The following is a 25308-nucleotide window of genomic DNA, read 5'->3' as shown; positions in this document are numbered from 1 at the left end:
TGGAGACCAAACACAGTGTTCTCTATAATATGGGCACACCTACACATGACATAATTAACCTACTTTATTGCAAATTCACCCTCCAGCTCCACAGCCAGTAGTACTGAACAAGGACCTCTGCAGACACCACACAGGGTCACTCATCATTTTGCCCCATCTTGCTCTGTATTTAAGGGTGGACACACCAATACCTCATTCACACTTGTGCTTACATCACCATCAACCTTGGCATAATCCCACAGAAGGGAAATCTCAAATACAGTATTGGTCATGGTCCTCTCAGGTAAATCATGTATTTTAGGGGAAAAGGTATGGTTTCATGATGAAGAATGACTAAGCCAACCAGATTTCCTCAGTTACCATGGTTGGATGGCCACCCAAATTCTTCACTGCTGCCCAAGGATTGGCAGCAGGAATTACCACCACATCAAGCTCTTCAACCCTACTGCCCTTTATTGGTAAACTGCGCACAAATATCTATTACACACAGAAAGCCAGGCTAGCAGGAGCATTGGAAGACCTAGGGGATTAGACTCAACTTGCTTTGATGCCTGCTTGTAAATGCTCATATTCTTACATGTTTGTGTAAGAAAATGCCAAATCACTTAGTCACAGATAACACGTCAGAGTACAGCTCATCTCTCACAGAGTGCCTTCCATACTCACCATTCCTAATTTTGCTGTTGCCTGACAATTTTCCTTTGCAACAGTTGCTAAGCAAAACATTTGCAGTTCAGCTTAGTATCACAACTGACACTTGATGGCTGTCCTAATGGTTACACATAAAAAAATGCATGGCTGTTCAGTCTGGTTCAAACCACCGACAAGAAATAGATAACTCAAATGGAGGACATGCAGTTCATGTGCAGTCCTGATCACTGCTATTATGTTTGCTGTCTGTTTTCTCAAATAAAGAATCTTCTGAGCAAGGCGAGGTACACGTAAGTTACTATGTGGAAGTCAAATTACCTTGATACAAACAGCCAAGGAACATTTACTGTCACTTGTTTCAGAAGACCTAAATATTGTATTTCAGAAATGTCCATACAAGGTCTGTCAATATCTACTGAAAACCGGTATCTTGCTAGCACCCTAAGACACCTACCACAAGTCTTCTAATTACAGCAATTTGACAGTATTGCTGGAAGTAGCTTTCTCTTTCTTTTACAACAGCGCAGTTAAGTGTAAGACCAAAATAAAAAAGATAATTCAAGATAGACTCAATGTGCTATATTTTTAATATCCATGGCTAAGAAACTGTACCATACATTAGCAGCCACAGCCACCACTCAACAGAATAGAAAGCAGGAATTCACCTCCTTTCCTCCTGAAGCACAAAGGAGTAGAGTCATTGAGGTTGAGGAAAAAAAGTGAAGGTCCTTCTGACACTACTAGCAGACATATGGATAGGTTTATTTCAAGCCTGTGCTTAGATCAGAAAACCTCTCCTAATTTTCTTCAGCCCAAGAGTTTCCTAAGCAGGTAGATTCCAACAACACACAGGACAGTCAAGAGAAATCCTTTTTCCATTAGCATTGGACTCATCACAGGGAACTGGGAAAAAGGTACACCTCTTCATCCTTCCTCTCCCACGCTTACTTTGTGTAAATGTTATCCATGGATGATGATGTGACTTTTCAGATAAGACAGAAAGAGGGGGGATGGAAAAAGACCTTTAGAAGAAGCAAGGGAAAAAACAGACTTCTGCAATCTGTCTTCAGAAATGGCTGCAATGCAGGTTGCTGCCAAGTGTTGAAGCTCTATGGAGGACAAATGACCTGCTACTACACCAGAGAATGGAAAAGCCACAGGCTGTGTATGGGCAGAGATGAGTTTGTTAGGATGGAGAAAGAGAGAGAACTGCCTTGTGCAGAAGGAGTAATAGAAAGGTAAATCACAACCTGCCTTGGGCCCCATGGAAGTTTGCTACAGTAATGCCCATGCTGATAGCAAGAATAAAGTATAGATTGTGCTGTGAAATTACACCTTTCCTCTTATCCAAAACCACACCTCAAAAACTAACGTGAATTTTATACTTAGTTCTCCACCACTACAGCTTGTACTCAGCACTGAGCAATACCGACCCAAACCCCTAAGCCAAGGGGTTACAGTCTCATTTCCCTGACTGTCACTGTCAAGCCAGTGCTTTAATTTCAGACCAGGGTAAGGCAAGAACCTCCTCTGGTAGAGATCAGGTTGTTATGGTGTATGTCAATTTCTGGCAAAATTCCCCTGGCTTCAAGCTTAGACTAAAATGAATGTAGTATGGTCCAACCCAGTCTTCATCATAAAACTGTTCATTTTCTGCTCTCCCCATAGCTCCCTTTGAAGGCAGCAGGGAGAATCATGTCTCTGCAAGAGACATGATGGCAGACTGCATAGCTTCAGAGGAATACAAACATGACACACATTGTTTCAGGGTCTTTGGTTAAGTGCTAATCATCTGGATTTGGATGCCAGTCCCGATTATGAGAAATATGTAGTAAACAGAATCAAGCCATGTGATATGCGGGCTTAACCCTCTTCCTGCTGGCAGCTGCACATCAGCACAAAGCTGCAGTGGGAACAGCAAAACAGTCTCCACAAACCTACCGGCCTTCTGTCCTCAGCCTTGTGCTTGCCCCTGTCTCCTCTGCAGAGCCACACCCACACAACAGAAGGCTGCAGAAGGATGTGTGCAATTTCGACCACAATCAGCCCCTGGACATCTCATGTTTGGTGATCTCCCCTGCTCTGACCCAAGCACGTGGCTGGGCAATACTGCCTGCAGCTTCACAGGGAAGGGCGTATGAGTAATTAAGATGCCACAGTGAGAGGCTGAAGCTGATCCTGTCTGTGGGCCAGGAAGAAATAATCTCACTCCCAACATGCTGAATAAGCCGTGGGTGGGCTGGAAGGGCAAGGGTACAGCTGTCCCAAGCCTTTCCTCAGCAAGCAATCAGGCGATTGTCACACGCTCCGGTGGCACTGGCCATCACCCTGGGATACCCTGGCTGCCACGCAAGCATGTGGCACAGGGCAGCCCTCCAGCTGCTGCCACACCACTCATCACACAGTTATGGCCACACAGCCCAGCACCAGCACCACCACCTTTGGAAAAGCTGGGGAGAGCTGGGGAGAGCAAGTGACCTGAACCAGCAGGCCAGAACACAGTAAGTAAAGAATTTCAGTCCTCTGCTCCCGTCGGATTCCCTGCCCTTCCATGGGATCACATATGCTATTACCAAGGCACACAGGACCTACCTAACCTTTGCAAGACTCTTACTTCCTCTTACACAGTCTGATGGCCACACAGCATTGTGCTTGTAAGGGAAATACTTTCTTCCTGCAGAAACCAGACAATTCAACTCAGAAAGTAGAGTTTTCACAGATTAAATTTAAGTTGATACTTAACTAGCCTAGCTACACTTATTAGTGGCCCAGGACCTCCTCACATCCTACCTCCTACATCCTATGCAGCATACTGGTACTGCCAGAGGAAGTTAGTCATTTCCACATTAGACAGCCTCCCATGCCATGAGCCAGCCAGCTCATTTCTGCACACAGGTAAGGTATTGTTAAGTGAATTAGAATTTATTTCTTCCCTTCTCAGCTGCCAAAACTGCTAAGCCACTCGCATTGCTTTGCAGGCGACTCTAGCACTTTTTTTTCCTGATTTCCTGATGCTTAAAAACCCAACCCTGATAATTTAGGGCCTGTCTCCTGCTCTCTGTTGGCTCCTCTGTATTTAGGACTGCTGTAGGCTGAGGTCTACTCAGGAAAACTCAGAACAGAGAACAGAGCCCTGACATGCTCATGCTCTTGACTTTGAACTACATTTGAAGCAACAGCTAGCAGAACAATAGATGTTCATATGAACAGTGACAGGGTAGCAAAAGCAGATCAGAGCCTATGCACTGGATACGGGCTAAGGAGTTAGGCACCCATCAGTGGAGCCACTACAGCAAAGCATCTCCCTGCTGACAGGGAATTCCCACTGCAGCAGCAACCAGCCCTATTGTATTAACCCAAAGGGAAGCACCAGCTCCCAGGCACGAGGGTCCAGCCCATAGTACAACCCTGTGCTCCCCAAGCTCCCTACTGCACTCTGGCCCCCGTTTAAAGATGGGGGATCAGACTACTGGTACCTGTTCATGGAAGAAGTCTGGTATTCTGCAAAGCAGCATGGCAAAGTCTTCAGGTTTTGAGCTTTCAGTCTTGGAGGGCTGGAAGACTGCACTTGCTCAGCAGCTTTGTTGTCTCAAAGCTTCAGCAACTGAGTTCATGAGAGCTGCACTGAGCTCTGGCAATCTCTGCAGGGCCTAACAGGAGGCAGTTAACAGCAGCAGCTTCTTTCCCAGCCCAGCAGCTGCTGTGCAGCAGCTCTTTGACCAGGCATCAAGCACTCCTTCCAGAAGGCAGGAGACTGCACTGGACTTGAAAGTGAGACAGATGTCAAATCCCAGTCCAGGGCCAATGCTTGGGGAATCAGGCAATGTGATGTTCAGAACACAGATGTGTCAGTATTTATTTCCACATGAAAAACAGTCCAAACTGTTTTTTTCTTAGACTCTTTCCAGCTTTTTCCCATTCTCCTGCTGCTCCTTCACTGTGGAGAGCTATCCAAGTTTAACTCTTCTTCCTCTTATTGTTTTGGTAAATTAATTTTAACACCGATTAAGATTTTTCATCTGGCTCACAGTTCATGCCCACAAGTAGTAAACGTGGGAGCAATGTAGAGGCTGTGCCTTGCAAGGCAGGGAACAAACAGCTATTTCTCAGGCAGCTTTGGCTAGTTCAGCCCACTTACTCTGTTCAAGCAGTAAGCACAGTCTCACTGCTTCCAACAGGACTTACTTGTGTCAGGCAGATTTCCATTCCCTACTTCAAAACCCTTCCTCAATCTCAGATATTTGCATGCCTAGAGGTGGGCAAGTTTTAAGCTGCATTCCTACCTATGGAGAGTTAGCAGACACTTCATTCTTTTCACATGCAAACTAGAGCTATCACCTGGACCAAGCTGCAAAAATTCAAGGAATTTGGGCAGGGCTTAAGTAAAATGGGAAAGCATTGCCTTGCTTTCCAACATAGCAAAAGGTATTCAGAAGCCTGGAACAAAGCACAAACCTCCTTTGGCTGCCGGGAGCAGGGCACCCTCTCCATTTGCTGCAGCCCCAAAGGGATTGGTTTCACGGCTGACATTGACCACTTTACTGAAAAGTCACCATTTAAGTGGGCAGTCTCACTCTCTGCACTTACCCTTCACTTCCCCCACCCTGCTACCTCCTTCTCTTTACCTTGGGCTCAGTAGTGATCAACTCTGATCTGGCTCAAAGCTCACTTTTCGATAGCACATTCAGGTACTGATGCATCCAACTGAGAAAAAGTGACAGACAAGCACAGTCCGACTGGACTAGAGACTCTGAAACTGCATCTGGAGTTAGTCTTGTCGCAAGTAAATGAGGAAGGGAGAACATTCAGCACTTGCATATGCCAAAGTTAAATAAATTAGGTGTGAAACAAGATTTTGGCAGGTATTTGGAATCATCAGGAACTGTAAATTTGAATATACTTTATGTCACCCTCTGGCAAATTCTCTAGAATTCACTTTACAGACAGCAATTACACAATACATTTATTCACCCCTTTTGTAAGCCTGCAGAAGTAGCAAAGTTTACAAGTCAAAAAGCAGATAAGCACTATATAAACTACATTCAGAGCTCTGGAGTGCATTATCCTGAATATACATACGTGAAATATTTTGACCAACTAATATCTTCTTGGGAAAGCAAAGCAAGCAGCAAATGGAGGGTAAACTAGATCCCAGTTAGCTTGATAGAAAAAAGCATGTCTAGTTAATATTTTTATTCTGTTCTCTTCTACTAAGATCAGAATGGTGGTGGTTGTTCTGGGCACTGCAGCTTCATGACAAATAAGCATCCTTAAAAACTGTGTTAAGGGCTCACATGAGAAGAGGTCAAAGGAGAAGATGACCTACCAATCCACCACACAGGAAAGTCAGAGTGGAACAGAAACCCAAGTGAGCTCTGCAGATGGCCCACTCTTCATGATAGCATGAGGACAGCACTCATTCCCAGAGGCACACTTACCCAAAGGACACCTCTTACTATGTACAGCACTGATGAAGAACTTTGCTCTTTCCCTAGAGAGCTGCTCTTCTGGATGGGCTGTGCACCCTGAGTACACACCACTTTCAATCCCCACAGCCTGACTGTGCCCAGTACAAACACTCCTCTACCTCAAGCACCCCACTGCTGCCCCACTCAGAAGCAGAGCAATGCTTGCTCAGAGGCTGCTGGAGCCCACTCCCAGTGTGAGGGCTTCTAAATAACCTCTGAAGGACAGAGGCACCACCAAAATAGTCTCTAGGTGAAACAGATAAAAGTAATTATTAAAATCTTACTAACAAAAAGTTTCAAAAGCTCTCTCCAGCAGTACTTCATTTTGTTAATGTATCAGACCATGAAAGCCAGCAACTCACCTAAGCAGAACAGCAATCTTCAATCCAAAGCACGTGAGATCACTGAACACAATGGCAGAATAAGATGGGAACACATTTCCCTTCCCAGCGCCTGTTAACAAAGGTGAGGGAAGAAAAGAAAGGAAGAAGAGGAGGAGGTAGAATTTGGGATAGGGATATACAGGTAGAAAAAGATATCAAGAAGTACTATAAGACTGCTTTAAACTCAAAGCAAAATTTAACAAAATATAGTATGTGGTGATTTTATTTTCTGGTTACACCCACATCAGAAATACACTACCAAATACTGCTGTACTATGCTAGAAGATTGAAAGAGTGTTAAGAAAGGGACAGGTAATTGCAAATTTGTAGCGATGTAGTGAAAGCAAATATCTGAAGCTAAACATGACAGAAACACAGAAGAACCCCTTTGAAGTGGCCATCACTAGGCTTGGTCCTGAAGAGACACTTGGGAGCACTTAATCAGGGCGTGCTGACAGTGGCTGCACCAATACCTGAAACCAAGTCAAACACATGGCGGTAGAGCAGAAGAACATGTAACTGGAAATCATTTCTTTGAATCCAGCGCATTACACCCAAGCATCACATACAGGATATACTGAAATCAGCACAAGTGGTCTTAAAGTAATACCTAAAAGCAACAAAAACTAAGGTAAATTTAAAATCAGTTACCATCTTTTCAGAGCTTGTTGCCTTGCATCATCTGGGAACCATGCTCACAGATCAGAGTTCTGTGGTGCAGGCAGGTGTACAAACACAGCAGAAACACGGTCCCTTTCCCCAGTTATCCTGCAGGCTACAAGCCCCATAAGAGAGTGCAGGAAGATGCAGGGAGCTGCACAGGCAGACTCTGCTCAGGCCAGCAGGCAGAGACCTTGGCACACCTCTGGCCACTGGCACTCCAGGACTTCCTCCCCACCCGACTGACCACTCTGCCCTGTATGGCAATAAATACATTTTCAACCTTCCACATAGCTCTGAACAAGTTAAGTATAGGACAGCAGCGGTGGAGGCTGACAACATGCACAGGGTCCAAAGGGGTAAGGACATCTCTTCTGTCCTAGGCTAAATCCAGAGCACATGGAAGAAATACATTCTCATCAGTTCTTTTTCTCCATTTGACAGGCCAGGGGCCATGGTGCAGACCTGCCTCTATTGCCCAGCACCACACAGGAATAAAGCCTGGAGACTGCACAATAACTTCTGAAGAGCAAAATGAAAACCCTGCAATGGGAGTGGGTTTTGGGTGGATGCATTCTGTGTTATTTTGGGGTGGTTTTTTGAGGGTGGCAGTAGTAATCGTGTTTGTTTGATTTGGGTTTTGCTAGTGGTAGTATTTTTTTAAAAAACCTCCTCCTTAGGCCAGAAAGATTTTTAATTTTTCTGACTCCATCACAGGCCAAATATTGCCAACAAACACCTTCCACAGCAGCTGAGTACAGCATGCCTGCCAGCTGGACAATGAGGAATTTTACCACTGCACAGCCTTTGCTTGCTGTACTTGCATGTAGTCACCCACCCTCACTCCTCCTCATCCAGCAGGGCCCTCCATTTCAAAAGCTGCCCACACTCGATCCTCACCATGGCCCTCCTCCTCCTCCAGAAGGAAGAGCTCAAGTTACAACAGCTTCATCTCAGGAGGTAAACATGAGGAAAGGCAACAAAGGCCAGAGACAAGCATGCTGACACTGCCCTCCTGCAAGGGTATAAAGGGAGAGCAGGTGAAGCCCTCAGGAAAGCTGTCTCACTGCTCCCAAGAGAAGTGGCTGAAGAAAGCTGCAAGTGATGTGTTTGCCTGGAAACCCTGCAGGAATGAATTTGCAGGGCCAGAAGCTGAAGTCCCTTGGCCTTGCCCATGAATTGAGTGCTTTAGCAGGTGGAGGGAGAGCACAGGCACCACACATTGGGACAAGAGGGTCCCTGACAGCAAGAAGACATTGAGCCTGCTGTGACGGTGATGTTCTACCCCGTATAAACCAAACGTTAAGTACCAACACATCACACCTTCAATGTCACCTGCTGCCCTGGGAGTTCCACCCAAGGCCACCATCTTCTGCCACAGCCTGCAAAAAGAAGGCTCCTTTTTGACAGCACCACCCTAAGCTAGGCATACCAGCTCACACCCATGGGGCTCTGAGGCATCCCCCTGCCGTGGAAAGGCCACATGGTGCCCACTGGGGCTTGGCACAAGAGGCAGTGGCAGCTGTGCCAGGCTTGCCCTGCGTCCCTCTGAGACAGCAGCAGCAACTACCTCTCACAGGACTGCAGGCAGAATTTGTTCCAAGCTCTGCAATCAGAGGATATTCTGCTTCAAGTGCTTTAATTACTGTAAGCAGTTCACTAATTACAGTAGTAATGATTGGATTACGGCCAGTTAACAGCTTTAAAGAAATAAGCCATTATAGGAGGGGGAGAAAAATTCTCTTTTGGGTTTAGGATAGAAAAAGATTTCAGCAGTGCACCCTGTAGGAGGCTGTTGGTAGCTGGCTAGGTCAGACTATTTGCAACAAGCTGCAACAGCAAGGACCTGTGTCATGTGTCACTAAATGATATGTTGGCACATGAAAATTATCAGTGTTGGAGGAGTTTGCAGGAACAGAAGGTCTTCTGTTAGTGTGCTGACCCCATGTGCTCCAACACCTCTCCATGACTGGACCCAAAAGAGGTCCTTGCAGGTGTGTGCATCCTACATTGACATGGTATCATGCCTGAGATGCTTTAAAATCTCATCATGCAAGTCATGAATACAGGCCTTTTAGAATGTCTTAAGAGAGACCTGCTAGCTTGAACCAAACAGCTAAAGGCAACCACTCACACTGCCAAAAGCCAAAGGCACTCACCAAAAAGAACAGCAATTTCCTTTTACTAGCAATTGCTGCCAGCATTGGGAGGACCAGAAATCCATACAAGTAATGGGCAGGGAGGCTCCCTCCACACCTGACACATACACCTCCTCACTCCTTCCCTGACTACAGAGCAGCCTGCAGAAAAGCAACTGGACTAATGGATCCCTGCAAGAAGTCCTATCCCAAAGGAGACACTGAAATAAGGGGGACTACCAACTCTGGAAGATAAAGTTTTTTGTGGCCATCCCTTTTCTGAGAAAGGCAAGAAGACTCTCAGATATGAGGCAGGCAAGATTACCAGACACACAGCCTCGCCACTGTGCAAGGCACCTTCCACAAAACAGGAAAGCAAGATCCTACTTTACAGAAGAAATCGCCAGTGTGTTGAAACTACAATAAAAGCAACAATACTCATTCACAGGTGACTATCCTGATGGTACAGCCAGCCAGCAGTGTGCCATGGCCCTGTGGGTCAGGTAGCTCTGCCTAACCAAGAAAAGGCAATCCCTTGCACCACCAGCAGCCACTTTTACATCTCTACTCGCCCTAGGAAAAGCCGGTCTCTACACCTCTTGCTAGCCCTCACCCACAACAGCCAGCCCTCCATGGTAACACACCACCATTGTACCCCCTGCAAAAGCTCTGCAGTTATTCCCCTTGCCTCCCCTCAGCAGTATCTCGTTCTGCTTGGTTTCCTTACTCTCTTTTCCCTTCAGAGGTCTTCAGCTGAGGACTGGCAGAAACTGAGTTTGGTATCACTGGCTGGAGAGCGAGGATTTCTGGCAAGAGAAAACCAGTAGATCTGGGCATCTTGCCCAGAGTGAGTTCACACTTGGCTCACCACAGCTGGAAATAGTCTCATCTCTGGCCAGAGTTCCCCAACGGCCCAACAAAACCCTTGGGAAACAGCAAGTTTCCACACGCTGACCATTTTGAAAGAGCCTGAAACAGGGGTGCTCATGACTGCACTACAGGGCTGCAGCCAGGCAGCGTCCATGCACAGCGCAGCCGCCCGCAAGTGCCACTCCCAAGGGGGCCTGGTGAGCAAGCCCTGATGAGAGAGCCACAGGCTCTCTGGCTTTGTGTGCAGAACCAGGTGGGGCCAAGACCAGAACTTCCTCTGGAGATGCTCCTCTTGTACAACAATATTGCAAGCAGGGCTAGAGGGAAGGCAGAGGCTAGCCTGGCATAAATACGCTCTAAACAGCTTCAAACAGCCTCCTTTTTTTGGCACTGCTTAGCAGTTAAGAAATTAGCTTGCTTTTTTTTTCAATCATGGAGTCACTTTTTACAGTTTTCCTGGGGACAATACATTTAAGTAGCAGAACTGACTTGCCATGTACTGAACGGTAGATTTAAATAAAGTGAGTGAGGGGGATTACAGGTAAGGAAGTACTTGGGTAGCAAGATAAACTTTGCTGCTGTAGAGCCAAGGAATCTGGCCAGGAAACAGGGCTCTAGGATGTACACATCATTTTCCATGATGAAGAAAAGAGCACTCAGCTGGGATGCAGAGACCATACATGGTTCTCTCACTCTCTCGCATCTCTCAGAGGCCTTTATGGGCTAGCTCCTGCAGGGGAAGATGTAACAGCACAACTTCCATTTACAGCAGCAGTGAGGTTCAAATGCTTAGCATCATATGAGTGAGGAGTAGCAAGTGCCCTGGCTGCCTGATCCAAAGGACATGGAAAGCAGAAGTCCTGCCTCTACTGCCAATTGGCCTTGGTTCAGCACCTCTGTAGGACACGAGGGTCATCCTCAGCATTATAAAAGGAAACACCAGTATTCTGTGTGAAATTTCTCCAGCCATCCAGCACTGTGTTGATGGAAGGAGCAGAACAAGCCAGCTGCCCATTCACACTATGCTGTGTGACACACAAGATTTCACAGGGGTCCCTCTGAAAAATGAGGGCCATGCATAGGACACATGAGCAGAGCCCACCTGTGCTGTCCAGAAGGGCAGGCCCCACACTGCAGCAGTGCACAGCCACAGCCAGGTCGGACAGACTGACAAAGCAGCAATCAGCTGACCATCGAGTCATCCCCTCCTTCCCACTGACCACATAAGTTATCTAGGAGGACGTGGAAAAAGCTGCTGCTCAAGAAGCCTGCCCTGCAGCCTCACCTGCCTATGAACTATCCACACTGGTGCTCCCAGTAGCCCTGGATTGCTGGTATTCAGAGCCCTACTTGAAACCACTGCAATCTGACTGACAGGTGATGCAGAGACACACATTAGTGGTGTTCACTGTAGTGAGTGTAGCCAAGACACGGTCTTTCCACTTCCCATCTTGGCTCTAATACCATAGAAAAATGACAGGTTTGCTGTCATTTCTCACACCACAGGGTTGAACACATTGCCAGTCTACACAGATAGAATGACAAGTCAAAGACTTATCTGGATGAAAGACCAAAATCCCCTCTGTTTATGGGCGCATTCCCCAGCCCTGCCAATGGAAGCTGTTTCAGACCACTGAGGGTTGAAAGTGTCTCTGCACAGTCTCATCCATGTTGTAGTGCTTCAAAGCAGCCATGGATTTGGAAGCAGCATAAGAGAGGACAATTGCAGGTAAAAGCATGAAGAGAGCAAGCTGCAATACGTAGGAGAGCTGGCTTTCAAAGGCCTGACCCAGCCCTTACCAGTAAGATACACTCATTGCCAGCTGAATGGCAAAGACACAATGACAGTAAGCCAGCATGGGGAAAAATTGGTTCTGCTTTACCACCTAATAGGGAGCCAAGAGGTTAAACTGGCACCAGGCCACACCACATCCTATGACCAAGTTCTGCTCTCATACAGTAGGGGAATGAGAGCAGGGAAGGCAATGGCAGGAAGGGAATTGGAAGTAATTTAATTAAACATATTCTTAATTAATTTTTAAATTAATCATATTAATGCTAGTGCCTTTGTTCACCTAAGCATTTTTTTGATTGGCCCAAAACGTCCCCAGTTCTGTCTCAGGGATCTGAGTGACTTTTGGGAACCCGTATGTCAGTCTCATGCACCGAGGTCAAAAAGAAGTGGTGGGTGGTTCCACCGACTTCAATAGAAGGCTTTTCTGGCATGACTAACACCAGACAGACAGTACTGCTGCTGACAAGTCCATCCCACCACTCTTCACCAACTCATCCCCACAGATCCAATCTCTGAGTAACAATGCTTCAGCCCCAAAAACGCCGGAGTTAGAGCAAATCCTATGTCTCTGTGAAGAAAAGGTGACTGCCTTTCTTGCTGATGTTATGTTTTTCCCACCCTGGCAGTTGTCAAGCATACTATACCTGCTTTTTCCCCCCTCAGGCACAGTTCACATATTGCTTTGATGGGATAACAGGGTTTTACATTGCTATAGAAGACTTATGAGGTCATGCTAAGCATATTCCTTATGATAACCATCATGCTTCCAACAGTCACACATGGCAAGAAATCAGTTTTATATTCCCATACAGAAGAAGAGCAAACTCTTGCACAGTCTTCCATCCTCCTCAAACACCATTTCTCAGACTGTACAAAATACCTCTCAAAATCACAGCAATCCATCCAGCAAGCCCCTGGGGCTGACACAACATATTCAAGTGAGACCAGTCCATTGTATGTAGTATTTTCGCAGCTTCCCAATGTTTCCCCAGACAGTTCTCCAGCCTCTTTTCTACACTGACTGCTTTCTGCACCTCATTGTCAGAAAGAGCACAGCCATTCTCCAACAGCATAAGTGCACCCCAGAGAACAGTCTAAGTGTCAGGCACAACAGTGATAATCCACAGCCAGATGGAAAACACACTCAGTCCTTCACCAGCACAGTTTTCACCATCTCTGTCACTGCTGTTTGTGCCAACCTTAACTCCAGGTCAATGTTCTTAGTGGATTTCAGTGAGTAGCCCCAGAAAAGCACACAGGCTCACAAACTGGCTGGGGAGGCCAAATGAACCCTGCTCCTCCTCTGTCACCTGACAGTGCATGAGAGCTGCACCTCTCATACTGCACACACGATAAGAGTAAAGTGCCTGCAGCAGCAGCAACTGGGACCTCAGGGCTAGGAAGAACAGTCAGTGGCTCGCTACTGTAACATACAGTTTCCAAAAGTGTGACTCCAGTGTTCACTTTTACCCTGCAGGTTTACTGCCCCACATTATCAGTTACCACCCAGCTATACTTGAATTATACAGACAACACCATCTCATACAAAAGCATGTGCTTCCAAGGGGACAAGTGGGGACAAGTTCTTGCCCAACACACAATAAAACTGGTTTCCAAACAGCTTCTTCTTAAGGATGCCCTAAGTAGCATGCCACATGCCCCAAGCTACAAGCACTGCAAACGGTCAGGGCAGAAAACAATGTTATCCTCTCTAGCCTTTGCACTCAATGCATTGAAAAAATGTCACTACTAAATCACATGTACAAGAATTTAAACTGGTTGCCTGAAGCAGTCAGCAAGAAATTCCCCAGACAGACACACTTTACATCACTGGGCTGGTAGCTGGATGCCTTTGAGGTGTTTCACCCTTCCCTAGAGGGCTGGAAGGATAAGTTCAGTACAGATTGATGAGTACCATGTTCTCATAAACTGATCCTTGGGATCTGTTACAGACTCCCCCTGAAAGAATCTGCAGTCGCCATCTTAACCCATGCCTGCTTTCTCCTTAGCCTGCTCCCTTACACAGAATTCTGAACAGGAGGGTAAGTCACAGCAAAACACACACGCCTCATTCATCATCCACCATGAGGTTACAATGAATAATAATGTTTTCGTTAAAAAAAACCAAACATGCACATCCTGACAAAACCTGATCATAGAAAGCATGAGGCAGCTCCCACACTCAAGGACATATAACTGATCTACAAAGCCAGGTATTTCCAGAGTTCCCTACAGCAACTTCTGAGTTTCATGTTTTGAAAAGCAAGTATCTGGCAACAAGATACCTATGTTAAACAACAAAAGCTTGATCTGAAAGATAGGAGATATCTGGTGACCTATATTGCCTGCCTGCAAAAGAGCAGCTGAGCAAGCATTCTTACAAATTTCACCATTCTGCTTCAGCATCAATAATGGTCAGTGTGAAATAAAGCACACAGGATACTTGGGTGCAGCAGGGCCACCTTCCCCACAGCACACCCACAGTGCAAAGACCATGAAAGGACCATCCCTTGCTATGGCCCACACAGGTGCACAGCAGAAGCAAAGCAACCCAGTGCAGTGCATTCATCAACAATGCACATTTATTTGCCTCACGGCTGAATCTATAATAGCACTGAATGAAATTTCAGCAATCTTCAGTTTAGGAGTGGTATCACACCTTTCTGTGGGTCCACAGCAGCTACCACAACCGTAGCTTTCTGGAAGTTTAGATACCTTTCTCAAAACAGACCCTCTCTGGACAAAAGGAGATTCAACCCAAATGAAAAGGAAACTATGATTGTGGCTCTTACATTTTGTCAGAGATAATAGTCACACTCATACCACCTGACTAGAGCATGCTTACCAGGAGGCTTGGAGGTGGGGTGTTTCTATGATGGCCCTATTTAATGAGTACTTTCTATCATTAGCAACTTTCTATCATTAGCAACCCCACCTCAGAAAGGTGATTAGAACAGCAAAATTCAAATCAAAAATGCAGTAAGGCCTGCAGGATGCAGACACAGCAGGGTCATGAGACTCGTGCAGTTTTTTTTTACCCTTGTATTTATGTGTATCTTTACATACAGTGCAGGGCACAGAATAGTGAGAGAGGTTTAAGAAGACTTGAGTTTCTAACAGGCAATTTATGTAAGTTCATGAACAACTGTACTTAGTAAGCACTACTTGGCACAGAAAAGGTGCCACCAAAGTCTGTGCTATCACTGCTTCTGCAGCACCATAAATCTGACCAGTCCAGCTCTCTAAGCCAGAGATATCGTTTATTGCCACATTGTCAGAGATGCCAACATGGCAAGGCAGAGCAAGAGTGGGTAAAACACATGGCACATCAATTTCACCAATTTAATTTTTTTCATATTTTTAAATTTTTTTAAATAAAGATAAGCATTATTATAATTCCTTAGAGCATGAAAGTTGCATATGGCTATCTTCTACACACTGCAAATGAACACTGCTTCCTACTCCTAAGAAAGCATTTGTCAGGTCAAAAAGAAATTTGGCATTTAAAGTTTCCCTGCCAGCTCTACAGTTGAGACAAGTTGCTTCAGGCAAGATTTTAAAACAAACCTGAAGGAGCTGTACCTTGAGCAAAGAGTTCATTAAGAGAGAATGGCCCACATGAGCGCCTGCTGTATGGAGGACCTGAAGGCTGGACTCCTACCAATACCCCCAAACAAACCCGGCTTCACCTCAGTGTTATTCCTGACACTAAGGAGCTGGAGATTGTCCTTCTCATAATCACCCTTCACCTCATCTGTGAAGATGAGCCAGGCATGCTGAACACCACCCGGCTAACCTAGTCTCTCACACCAAACCCACCAGGAAAAGTCTGAATGCTGCAGCTGATAACTTGTCATCAGGAGGTAGTAATGTCTTTGTGGGCACAAATGACAATCTCTTGACCACTAAACACCCACAGATGTACTTCTTACTAAGCAACCTTGTCTATCTTGACAGCTAGGTGAGTCCACTACAATGGCTTTCAGCAAGTTTTGCTTTGCAGATCTGGGAAACTGCAGGATCAATCTTGTTATGCCTTAGCTGCTGCCACTTTGAGGCTTGACTCCAGACAGGAAAGAAGAGAAGGCACAGAGGAAAAAAAAGGCTGTTACAAGAAACTGCTGAGATGAGTTCAACAGTTCAAACTACTGAGATGTAGTTCAAAGGAGAAAGCATTTTAATGCCCAGAAGAGACCCCCCCCCTCCCCGCTCCTGCACAAAAGATTGTCCAGAGGTTTGTATCAGGTGAAAAGTAGCTGAATTTGCTTAATAACAGCAATGCTGTGATGAGCTCTTTAAAACCTCTTAGAGAGTCACTTCTGATAGAAATTAAAAACTGGCTTCATGTGGAAAGCTGCTTTCCTCCCAGGAACTGTCACTTTATCCCTACACTATAAAACAGAAGCTTCCGAGGAAGGGGCAGGTAGGCAGGTGTGAAACCAGTGCTTCTCCTCTGTATCACATTCAAGAGGCCAACTTTCACCCTTCACATATGAAAATCATTCTGCAGTTTGCCTATTTACCCATTTCAAAGCAACCTTCCAGACAGCAAAGGTTGTAATATCTGTCTCAGCACAGGTAGGAAACCTGCAAACCAGCTCCCAAAATCTCAACAAACTTGTCCTTATAATGCTCCTGTAGAAGACATTACTAAAATTCAGTAATCTTCCCCCTTCTGATGTCTGCTGAGTTCTGCTGAGCCCGTGCATCCAGGAGAAGGGGAGCTGGATTTAATTCACATTTGAGTAACATTACTGGACTGCTCGCTTCCAAGTCTCAGTGAGTCCCAGCTGCACAGAACCTGGCAGGACAGCAAAGTGGCACAGCTACCCACAGCCCAGAGAGCCTTACCGAGCCAGGACACCAGGGGCAGGGCTGGAAACAGCCAGCAGGACACACACACTTCTTGCACAGACATTTGTTGCTGCATTACTGGCCATGCCATCACTTTAGACATGCTGTCCTTGCTCCCAGAGGGGGCCCAAAAAGCAAAGTTTAGAGTCTGCCTCAGCAGCTGGCCTCAGTGATACAAACAATAATAATGATGATAATTCAACAGCACTTAAATCAGACTTAGGTGAAGAAAAACCTCAAATATGTAAGTCAACAAGAAAAGACTGAGCCTGAAATGTACCTACAGGAATATTTGGTAGGCATCAATCTCTCTTTTCACACTCAGTAAACTATTAACTAACATGTACTGTACTGAACATTCAGGCTTAATTACTGCAGTGATTTCATTTCACAGGTAAGAAGGACTGACAGTTTTACTACACCACTTTTTGCTTGGTAGATACTGTTGCCTTCTTACATCTGAAGCACCCAAGCCCCAAGACCCCAACAGGGCTTTTGGTCACATTCAGACCCCCAGAAATCCCTCAATATATGCACAGCCTGCCCCAGCTGGGGTGTAACCACCAATCCCTCTGAGGGGATATTAGCCTGATGGGCTGCAACTGGGAAGAGCCATCACTCCCAGACTGGATCCTCCAAAATACAGACGTGGGGGGGTCACCATAAAACTTTGAGCTTGCACCCACTGCAGAAGGGAACAGCTTCAGCTGTTCATCAGCAGAAAGAGGAACAATAAAGTGATCCCACCACCAGCAACAGACATTTAACTACAGAGAGTCCTCCAGTCCAGCAAGCTGGAGAGCGACTCCCACCACGTCAAATTCAACTGGTAGCTGTTGACCTGCACAAGAAGTTGGCTTTCATTACTAAAAATTCCCTCTTGGCTTCTTCCCTCTGCACAAGTAACCCACGTTAACAGAACAGCTCTCTGTCACCCTCTTGTGATAGGACCAAGAGGACTTAACATCTCCTGAAAGGAGGTAATACTAAGAGAACATGACATTTACAGCATGTACAACAACCCTGGGTTTAAGGCTTTTGAGTCCAAAGGTTCCACTCCTGCTTCTGACAACCAAACCAGTGTACCCCTATATATAAAATATTCTACCTCACCCGGCACCATAGAAGGCAAAAACCCCTACAGCATAACAATCATTTCTCTTCACAGCCGTCAGCAAGGCTGGTGATCTTGCTCTGGGCCCCAGTAGCTGTTTCTAGATGTACTGGCCAGATACAGGCATAGGACTGGAAACAGAGATTGCAGCCAGGCAGAAGAAACTTCCCTCCTCAAAGGAACGGAGCTCTGACTTCCAATAAGCCATCCACCACTCACAGCCCAGACCAAGACTGCATTCCTCACTTTTCCTTTGCCGAAATATAACCTCACACACCATCAACTCTTTCACCAGTAAATGCCCTTGATTGTGTACTTTAGTTCTCATGCTATCTACTCTTAGCACTCAAGTCCCTGAGCAAGGAAACCACTGACAGCAGCTCTGTAGCTATCACCTTCAATCAACTCATCATACTCCAGGGAAAAAACTTCTCAGTGGCACCATTTCAGACAGCTCTGAACAGGAAAACCTGAAAACCTTTCATCTGGAAGTGGAGGAGGGGAAGAGGAGAAGGGTTAAAGAGGAATAATCATCTTCCCACTGTTGTGCTCTCCTTCCCAACTGTTCCCAGCTTTCTACAGAAAGCCCCACACCTCAGGCTACATTATATACGTTAATATAACATTTGTGCTAAAAAAAGCACTATCATCCCCTCTCTCATGGAAGGTCTGGGGTTCTCTTCCCTGCTCACAGCAAGGGGAGAGCAAGGCACGATCCAAAACACGAGCCAGTGACTGGCTGCGAAGTCAGCGGGAGCCTGCTGCACCCCGAAGTGCCCCGGCCATGCCAGCATCAGTGCCGCTCCAAATTCTGCTTTACTCTCGTCCGATGGAGTGACTAAAACGGAAATATTTCGGGGATTAGGATTCCTGAGTGACCTAATACAGGATGCTTTTGGTTTAAAGGAGGAGGGGAAAAAAAATATAACTAGCTAGCGGCGAGGCTGGAGCTCCTCCTGAGCTCCCCTCCCCACCGCCACCCTTTCGGTTTAAAAAGGGGCCGAATGTTACCATTTTTGGACATGAGCTCCGCGCAAGCCCTGCCCTAAACCACACCATTCAAACCAGCAGCCAGTGACTGTCCCGCCGCCGGGGCCGGGGCACGGGCGGCGCCGGGGGTGCGGGGGGAATGCGGGGGGGCCCCGCCACCGCCCGCCGGCGTCCCGGCCCCGCCCGGGCGCACCTGCGGGCCGGGAGCCCGTGACCCGGCCGCGGCCGCTGCTGCGGGGGGATCGCCGCGGCACCTCCCTCCCGCCCCGCCATCACCTGCCCGCCCCGCCCGCCCCCGCGTCCCCGCCGCCTCGCCCCGCCACGCCGCGCAGCGCCAGCCCCCGGCCGGGCGCGCACCGGCCCCGCCGCAGCGGTGGAGGGGGCGGCGGGGCCGGGTCCCGGCAGCCCCACGGGATGCACGCCAGGAGAGAGGACGGGGGTGCGCCCACCTTCCTCTGCTGCTTCTCCCAAGCTGGGTCGAGGAGCAGGTCCCGGTCCCAGTCTTCCTCCGGCTGCATGTAGTCATTGGTCTGCTCGTAGTGATCCATGGCTGCGGCCGCTGCTGCCCGTCGCGTCGCGCCCCGCCGGTGCCGCTGCCCGCTGTGTCCGTCCCGGCCCCGCGGCCGCTCAGCCCGAGCGCGCGGCGGCGGCGCCCGCTCCCACCTCTCCCTACCTCGGCCGCGCGCAGAGCCGCGGGGGCGGGACGCCCCGCCCATCACCCGCCTCCGCGCCGCTCATTGGCCGCCATCCGCGCGGCCGAGCCCCGGCCCCCGAGTGTGAGCTCCTGTTTCATTGGTCCTCGCGGCCGTCCATCACAAGATATCTGTGTGCCGTGGTAAGCGGTTCGCGGCAGCCCCGCCCTACTCACGGCCCTTCTCGCCACCCCCCGGCGTGGGGCGGAGGCCGCGGGCGGGTGCACCGTGCCGTGCCGTGCCGTGCCGTGCCGTGCCGTGCCGTGCCGTGCCGTGCCGTGCGATGCCATGCGATGTAGGGAAGCTCCGCGCCGCTGTGGGAGAATTCCTCTTTTGACGGCTCCGCGGCTGGATGGGGCGCGGGAGCCTGTGCTGGGGTGTCCTCACCGGCGGATCCGAGCGGCATTTTGTCACAGAGTCACCGAATACTCTTGAATTGGAAGAGACCCACAAAGATCATGGAGTCCAGCTCCTAGCGCCACACGGGACACCCCAAGAGTCACCCCTGTGCCTGAGAGCATTGCCCAAAGGTTGCTTGAGTGCTGTGACCACTGCCCTGGGGAGCCTGTTCCAGTGCCCAGTCACCCTCTGGGTGAAGAACCTTTTCCTGACATCCAACCTAAACTTTCCCTGATACAACTTCAGGTGCATCAAATGCTGGCACTGTGAGGATGTTTTCGTGTGGCACAGCTGGTGCCCATCCTGCCGGTCCCGACGTGAGTGCTCGGTGACAGCCCCACAGTCCTGCTGCCCGACTCCAAACACAGCTCGGGCGTTGTGCAGGAGTGCTCGCACCCAGGACGCAGAAAGAAGGGGCAGTGTCACCTGTTCTGAGCGGCAGCCGCTGCTCCAGGCTGGCATTGCCAGCACTGGCAGCCGGAGCCCTCAGGGCCCGAGGTGGGTGCTGCAGGCCAGGGACAACCAGGGCCTCCCAGACGGCAGCACCTGCTGCTGTCTGCCCGCAAATATCCTGTTCGACAGGAAAACGCTCAACTGAAGTGCGTTTGGCTCATCGAGCAGCTTCCTAGAAGGGAAACACAAGTTAAGGAGTGTACCAACACGCAAATACTTGACACGGGCTTCCATCAGTTAAACGAGTAGAGGAGGAAAAGAACAGCAGAATTGTTTGTTCCCCTGGTAGTCTCGCTGAGAAGCGCTGTGGCATCTCTCACAGAAGTGGAGGAAGCCCAAGGAAACGCCGTTCCGCAGCATCATGCAGAGCAGAGCTTGTGTCCCAATTCCTCTGATAACAGAGGAAGCAGAAGTTTGGAGCCCAGGAATGTGGGAGAGAGGGGGTAGCTGAGAATGGACTAGAAAGATGCTACAAAGCACCAGGTTGAATTGAGCTGAAATGTTCCACATCAAGCTAGATTTAGCCCTAAATCACACCAATGAGCTCCACTTGCAAAAAAGGGAAAATTTTTTTCCTGTGTCTTAACAAACATTGGGAGTGAAATTGGATATATTCTTTACTTCTTGGTGTAAATAACTGTGCAGTCTATAATGAACAGATGTATGATATAATGGTACTCTGTACTGTTCTCTGTCTTCATGTGTCATATGATGTACCTTTATGTACACTTGCAGATATCAAAACCACAAATATAATTATCAGAATTATAACAGTTCTGCACCATTCAGAGACTTGCATTCACTCTACCATGCATCACTCAAGATGAAGAAAGATTATTTAAATATGTAAGTACAGTAACATTCATAATTTTGAAGAGGAAGGGCCAATTTTTATTTCTTACAACCATTCAGTGAAACGCCAGTTCACAAATTTAACAGAATTTGTGAACCAACAGCTACAGCCTGATCACAGGCGGATACAGAAACAACATGATGATAGAGAAACAACAAAGATGTCTAAAAGTTTTGTTCCTTTTTATTATTTATGAAGATATTTTCCACCTGAGGAATCTGGGAGAGTGTGGGTATTGGTAGAGATCTGGGGGGAAAAAAGGAGGAGGGAAACAAATATATTCCTTGAAAGAAGTCTTAAGCTTTGTATTTTAAGGCAGGGGGTCCTACTTGCTTCACCGCCCCTATACTTTAAGAGCTCATTATTGAAAGCCACTTTTCAGACCTTCACAAATGTGGAGAGAAGTCTCAACTGCCTTTTAGTTAGTGGGGACTCTCAGCATTTCCCAGGAAATGGTCAGCACCACGGAGGTCCAAGCCCTGAAACATGCAGTAGGTTTCTGTGAGGCTGAATCTTCTAGATGCTGCCTCTTTGGTTACCTGGAGTTGAGTTGCAAAGCAACCGTGCCCATATTCATAAAGTTACTATTCTTACCTGTGTGAAATACACCCAGTGATCTCTTACAAAGTCTGATGATACCATAAATAGAAAACTATTTTTAGTTGCCAGTATCCTGTTCATGTACCTATTTCTTCTTGCACAGGGCAAAGGATGGATTAGACAATTTAATAGACAACATAAGTGTAATAAACTATTATAAAATCAAGAACTAGTGTGAGGTTTCTATTGCCTCTCTCCTAATTGTCTCTGACATTTGTATTTCTAACTTCATCATCCTTGCTTCTAAAATTCTTTCTTGGATTTCTGGGAAATACTTAGTTTTTCACTCCTAAGCCCATCCCAACCATTAGCTTTTTACAAACTCCTTAACAAAAGGAAGGGAGTGTTCTTGGCCAGTTTTATGAATTTACGAGCAATAGTGAGGGGTGAAAAAAGACTGTTTCCAAACTTGGGATAGTTCCCAGATCCACTTGACCCTCTGCCCTTGCAAAGAGTAGTACCAGCACCACAAAGGGGAAGAGACAAGCTTGCAATGGGAGAGAGAAGCACAGCAGCAACAGGACCCACAGAGCCCAGTGCTACTGATGGGAGAGGTACCTCTAACCCCAGCAGCACTCTGGTCTTCCTTACTTGCTGTCATTACTCCTAGAGTTCTCTTCTCTGTACAAGATTGCTGCTGATTTCCGTGGGCATTATTCCCACCCCGCTGGACCAAGTGGGTCTCCAGTAAAGTCTTTCTGATCCAATGAAGAGAGGGTGGCCTTTCTGCAGGGCAGGGGACAGAGTCACCATGAGAACAGCCGGACGTACACCCTACTTCTTCAGTCTGCAACAGATGAAAAGAGGAACAAGCCCGAAGGCATTAGGGTATTTCTGGTTACTGTGTGCTGCTCATTCTCTTTGTGCTTTGCATATTAGCTACAGGTCACGAGATTCCCTGGGGACATATCTGTTTTCTTGCCAAGAACATCCATAAGCTTCTGTAATGAGGCCCGGCAGGTGAGCTCAGTCACTGTACAACAGTGAACAAGGCTGTGTTGGAATGGCCCTTGACTTTTGTTTTGGGAAGTCTCACAGCCAAGTTTCAGCACTTATATTCTGCAGATGCATAAAAACTTTGTTGCTCAAAGATTTGGCACCTAAATTTGAACTGTATGTTGGGCTGTCACAGTAGAGAATTCAACAAGTTAAATTCTTTTTCCTAATTTCTATGTCACCAATTCACGACAGACTACCAGTAAGAGCTCAGGCCCTGGGAAATGCAGGCATTAACTTGATTGAGCTCAGTGGGGTATACCATATATTATATCTCTGTCTGGCCCAAACAATAAAAAGACTCAGGAACCAGAGAAGATAAAGACAATAACATTTTCCATGTTCCTACAAGAGACAGGGAATGGATTAAAGTTTAGAAGAGAGCACACTTCAAACTGGACACCATAAGTACACACATCCCTGACTACTGGTGTATCCACGTACAAACCTAAGGCTTGATCCAGGCCATGTTCAGTGCCACCTCTCCTGGTGGAAGCAGAGGAAGATGCTGCCCTGAGGCACAGGGGAAGCCATGGTGCAGCAGCTGCTGCAGAAGCTACACACCTCCATGTGGAGTGCTCTGAAAGGCACAGCCAACCAATGCCTTCCACATGGTAGCAGGAAGGCAAGAGCCTCTGGAGATTGCAAATTAAGTATGAGACAGCTCATTCCTGCTGCCACCAAGAGGGAGACTCAGGTTTGAGTCTCTTGTTCTCACTTTCTGATTGTGCAGATCTTGCCTGATGATGTGCCTGTAGCTTAAAGAGGCAAGAGGCAGAATTTATTGTTTCTCTCACTTCCAAGGCACGAAACTGAACATGGTAAAAGTGTGACAAGCTTTGGAGGTAAACATTGTGAAATTTTTCTGGAAAGGGAACAGCTGCAACATGGTAGGAGAATAGCAAGCACATGGCTCCACCCTTGCCTTCACAGAAAACCTTTTCCTATGCAAGAGTCACTGCGCGCTCAGACTTATCATTATTTAGCTCCAGTTTAAAAACTTCACTTAAAATCCATTCACTTTGATGTTCTCCATAATTGCAAGTCTACTATTTTGTAGTAAAATGCTTGGGAAAAAAACAGCCCTCCCCCATCTTCAAGGATATCACTATTACAGTGGTATCTTCAGGCTATTTTCAAGCAGAACCCTTTTCTGGCCATAGCTTGGAATCACTTTCCAGAGAGAAAGCCAACAAAAATTTAATTCCTTCTAAGCAAGGCAGCTGCCTCATCATACTTCAGCTACAACACACTGAACTGGCTTCTTTCCCACACAGCTCTGCCACAAACCTGTGAGTCTAACACTGACCAGAGCAGCAGTAGTCATTGCTGTGCACCCATCACTGCTCTGGGATGTGCTGGGTCCCTTACAGATATACCCAGTATGGGTAGGGCATGCAGCTGTAGGTCACAGTTGTTTCAATAGTGAGTCAGCAATCCCTGCCTGAACAAACCCACAACTGCACTCAGATATGTTGAGAGCAAAGCACTTTGAGGATGCTTCTCAAGATTTCGCACACTGCTGCAGGGGTCTGTAGATGTCTGCAGACCCCAGACTCCATCCATGGGACAGTTTTGCACAAAAAAAGCATTCCTAGGGGAAGATCTGCAGGATGCTGCCACAGAAATGCATGGCCAGCCTGCTCAGAGGTCACATAGCCCCATCATCCCTGTCAGGTTGCAGAGAGCTAATGTAAGACCTGACCATGCATGAAGTTCACTTGCTTGTAATTTTTGCTCCGTGAATGATGCAGGCCTGGCATAATCCTGTAGGGGAAACCATGGAGGGTCATGGATGGAAGAAATCTGATACAATGCAAAATGTGATACAAGCAGGACAAGAATGTACTGCAGTCTTTCATTCTTTGTGGAGAAGTGCATGGTGTGAGAGTGGAGGCTATGTGAGTTACATATGCAGAGCAAACACAGAAGAGCACACATCAACAGATCTGGAGCAGACTGTACTGCCAGCAGCCAGGGAATGCTGTGCAATTGCAGCAGCATGGCAAGGCATGAGTGCTATGCAGGCAGATGGTAATGCCAGAGCTGCAGCTCTCTCAGGCCTTTCCCCTGGAAATCCATGTCCACAAGTGCATGTACAAAGCAGAGTCATTTGTAGAACACAAAAAGCAAACCTTCTGTCCCCCTTAGCATTTGTAAGGCTGTGGATGGAGTCCTGTGGCTAGCTCTGGGTGCCAGGTTTTAAGACAGATACACATCAGTTGGAGAGAGTCCAAAGGAGAAGTAACAAGAAGGCTCAGAGGTCTAGAAAACCCGACCTTTGAAAGGAGACTGGAAGAAACAGGCTTTGTTTAGTCTAGGGAAGAAAAAAAATTGAGACACAGTACCAGTCCTCAAATACGTAAAAGTTAACTGCAAAGTGTAACACATT

The 25308-nt window shown here is 47.3% G+C and overlaps 1 protein-coding gene across 6 annotated transcripts in view; it reads right to left on the bottom strand.

Annotated features, from left to right (window-relative positions):
- Positions 1–19596, bottom strand: part of ACTN1 (actinin alpha 1) — an 85877-nt gene extending 66281 nt beyond the window's left edge. For all 6 annotated transcript variants that reach the window (XM_058806827.1, XM_058806829.1, XM_058806831.1 and 3 more), the window contains exon 1: positions 19373–19596. In XM_058806827.1, the coding sequence (XP_058662810.1) occupies positions 19373–19471 (99 nt within the window). In that variant the 5' untranslated portion in view covers positions 19472–19596. The remainder of the gene's footprint in view (positions 1–19372) is intronic.
- Positions 19597–25308: the final 5712 nt, after the last annotated feature.

The sequence above is a fragment of the Ammospiza caudacuta genome, chromosome 6 (genome assembly GCF_027887145.1).
Source record: "Ammospiza caudacuta isolate bAmmCau1 chromosome 6, bAmmCau1.pri, whole genome shotgun sequence".
NCBI lineage: Eukaryota > Metazoa > Chordata > Aves > Passeriformes > Passerellidae > Ammospiza > Ammospiza caudacuta.
Note: the sequence above shows the minus strand (reverse complement) of the source record. Positions and strands in the feature narration are given on the sequence as shown.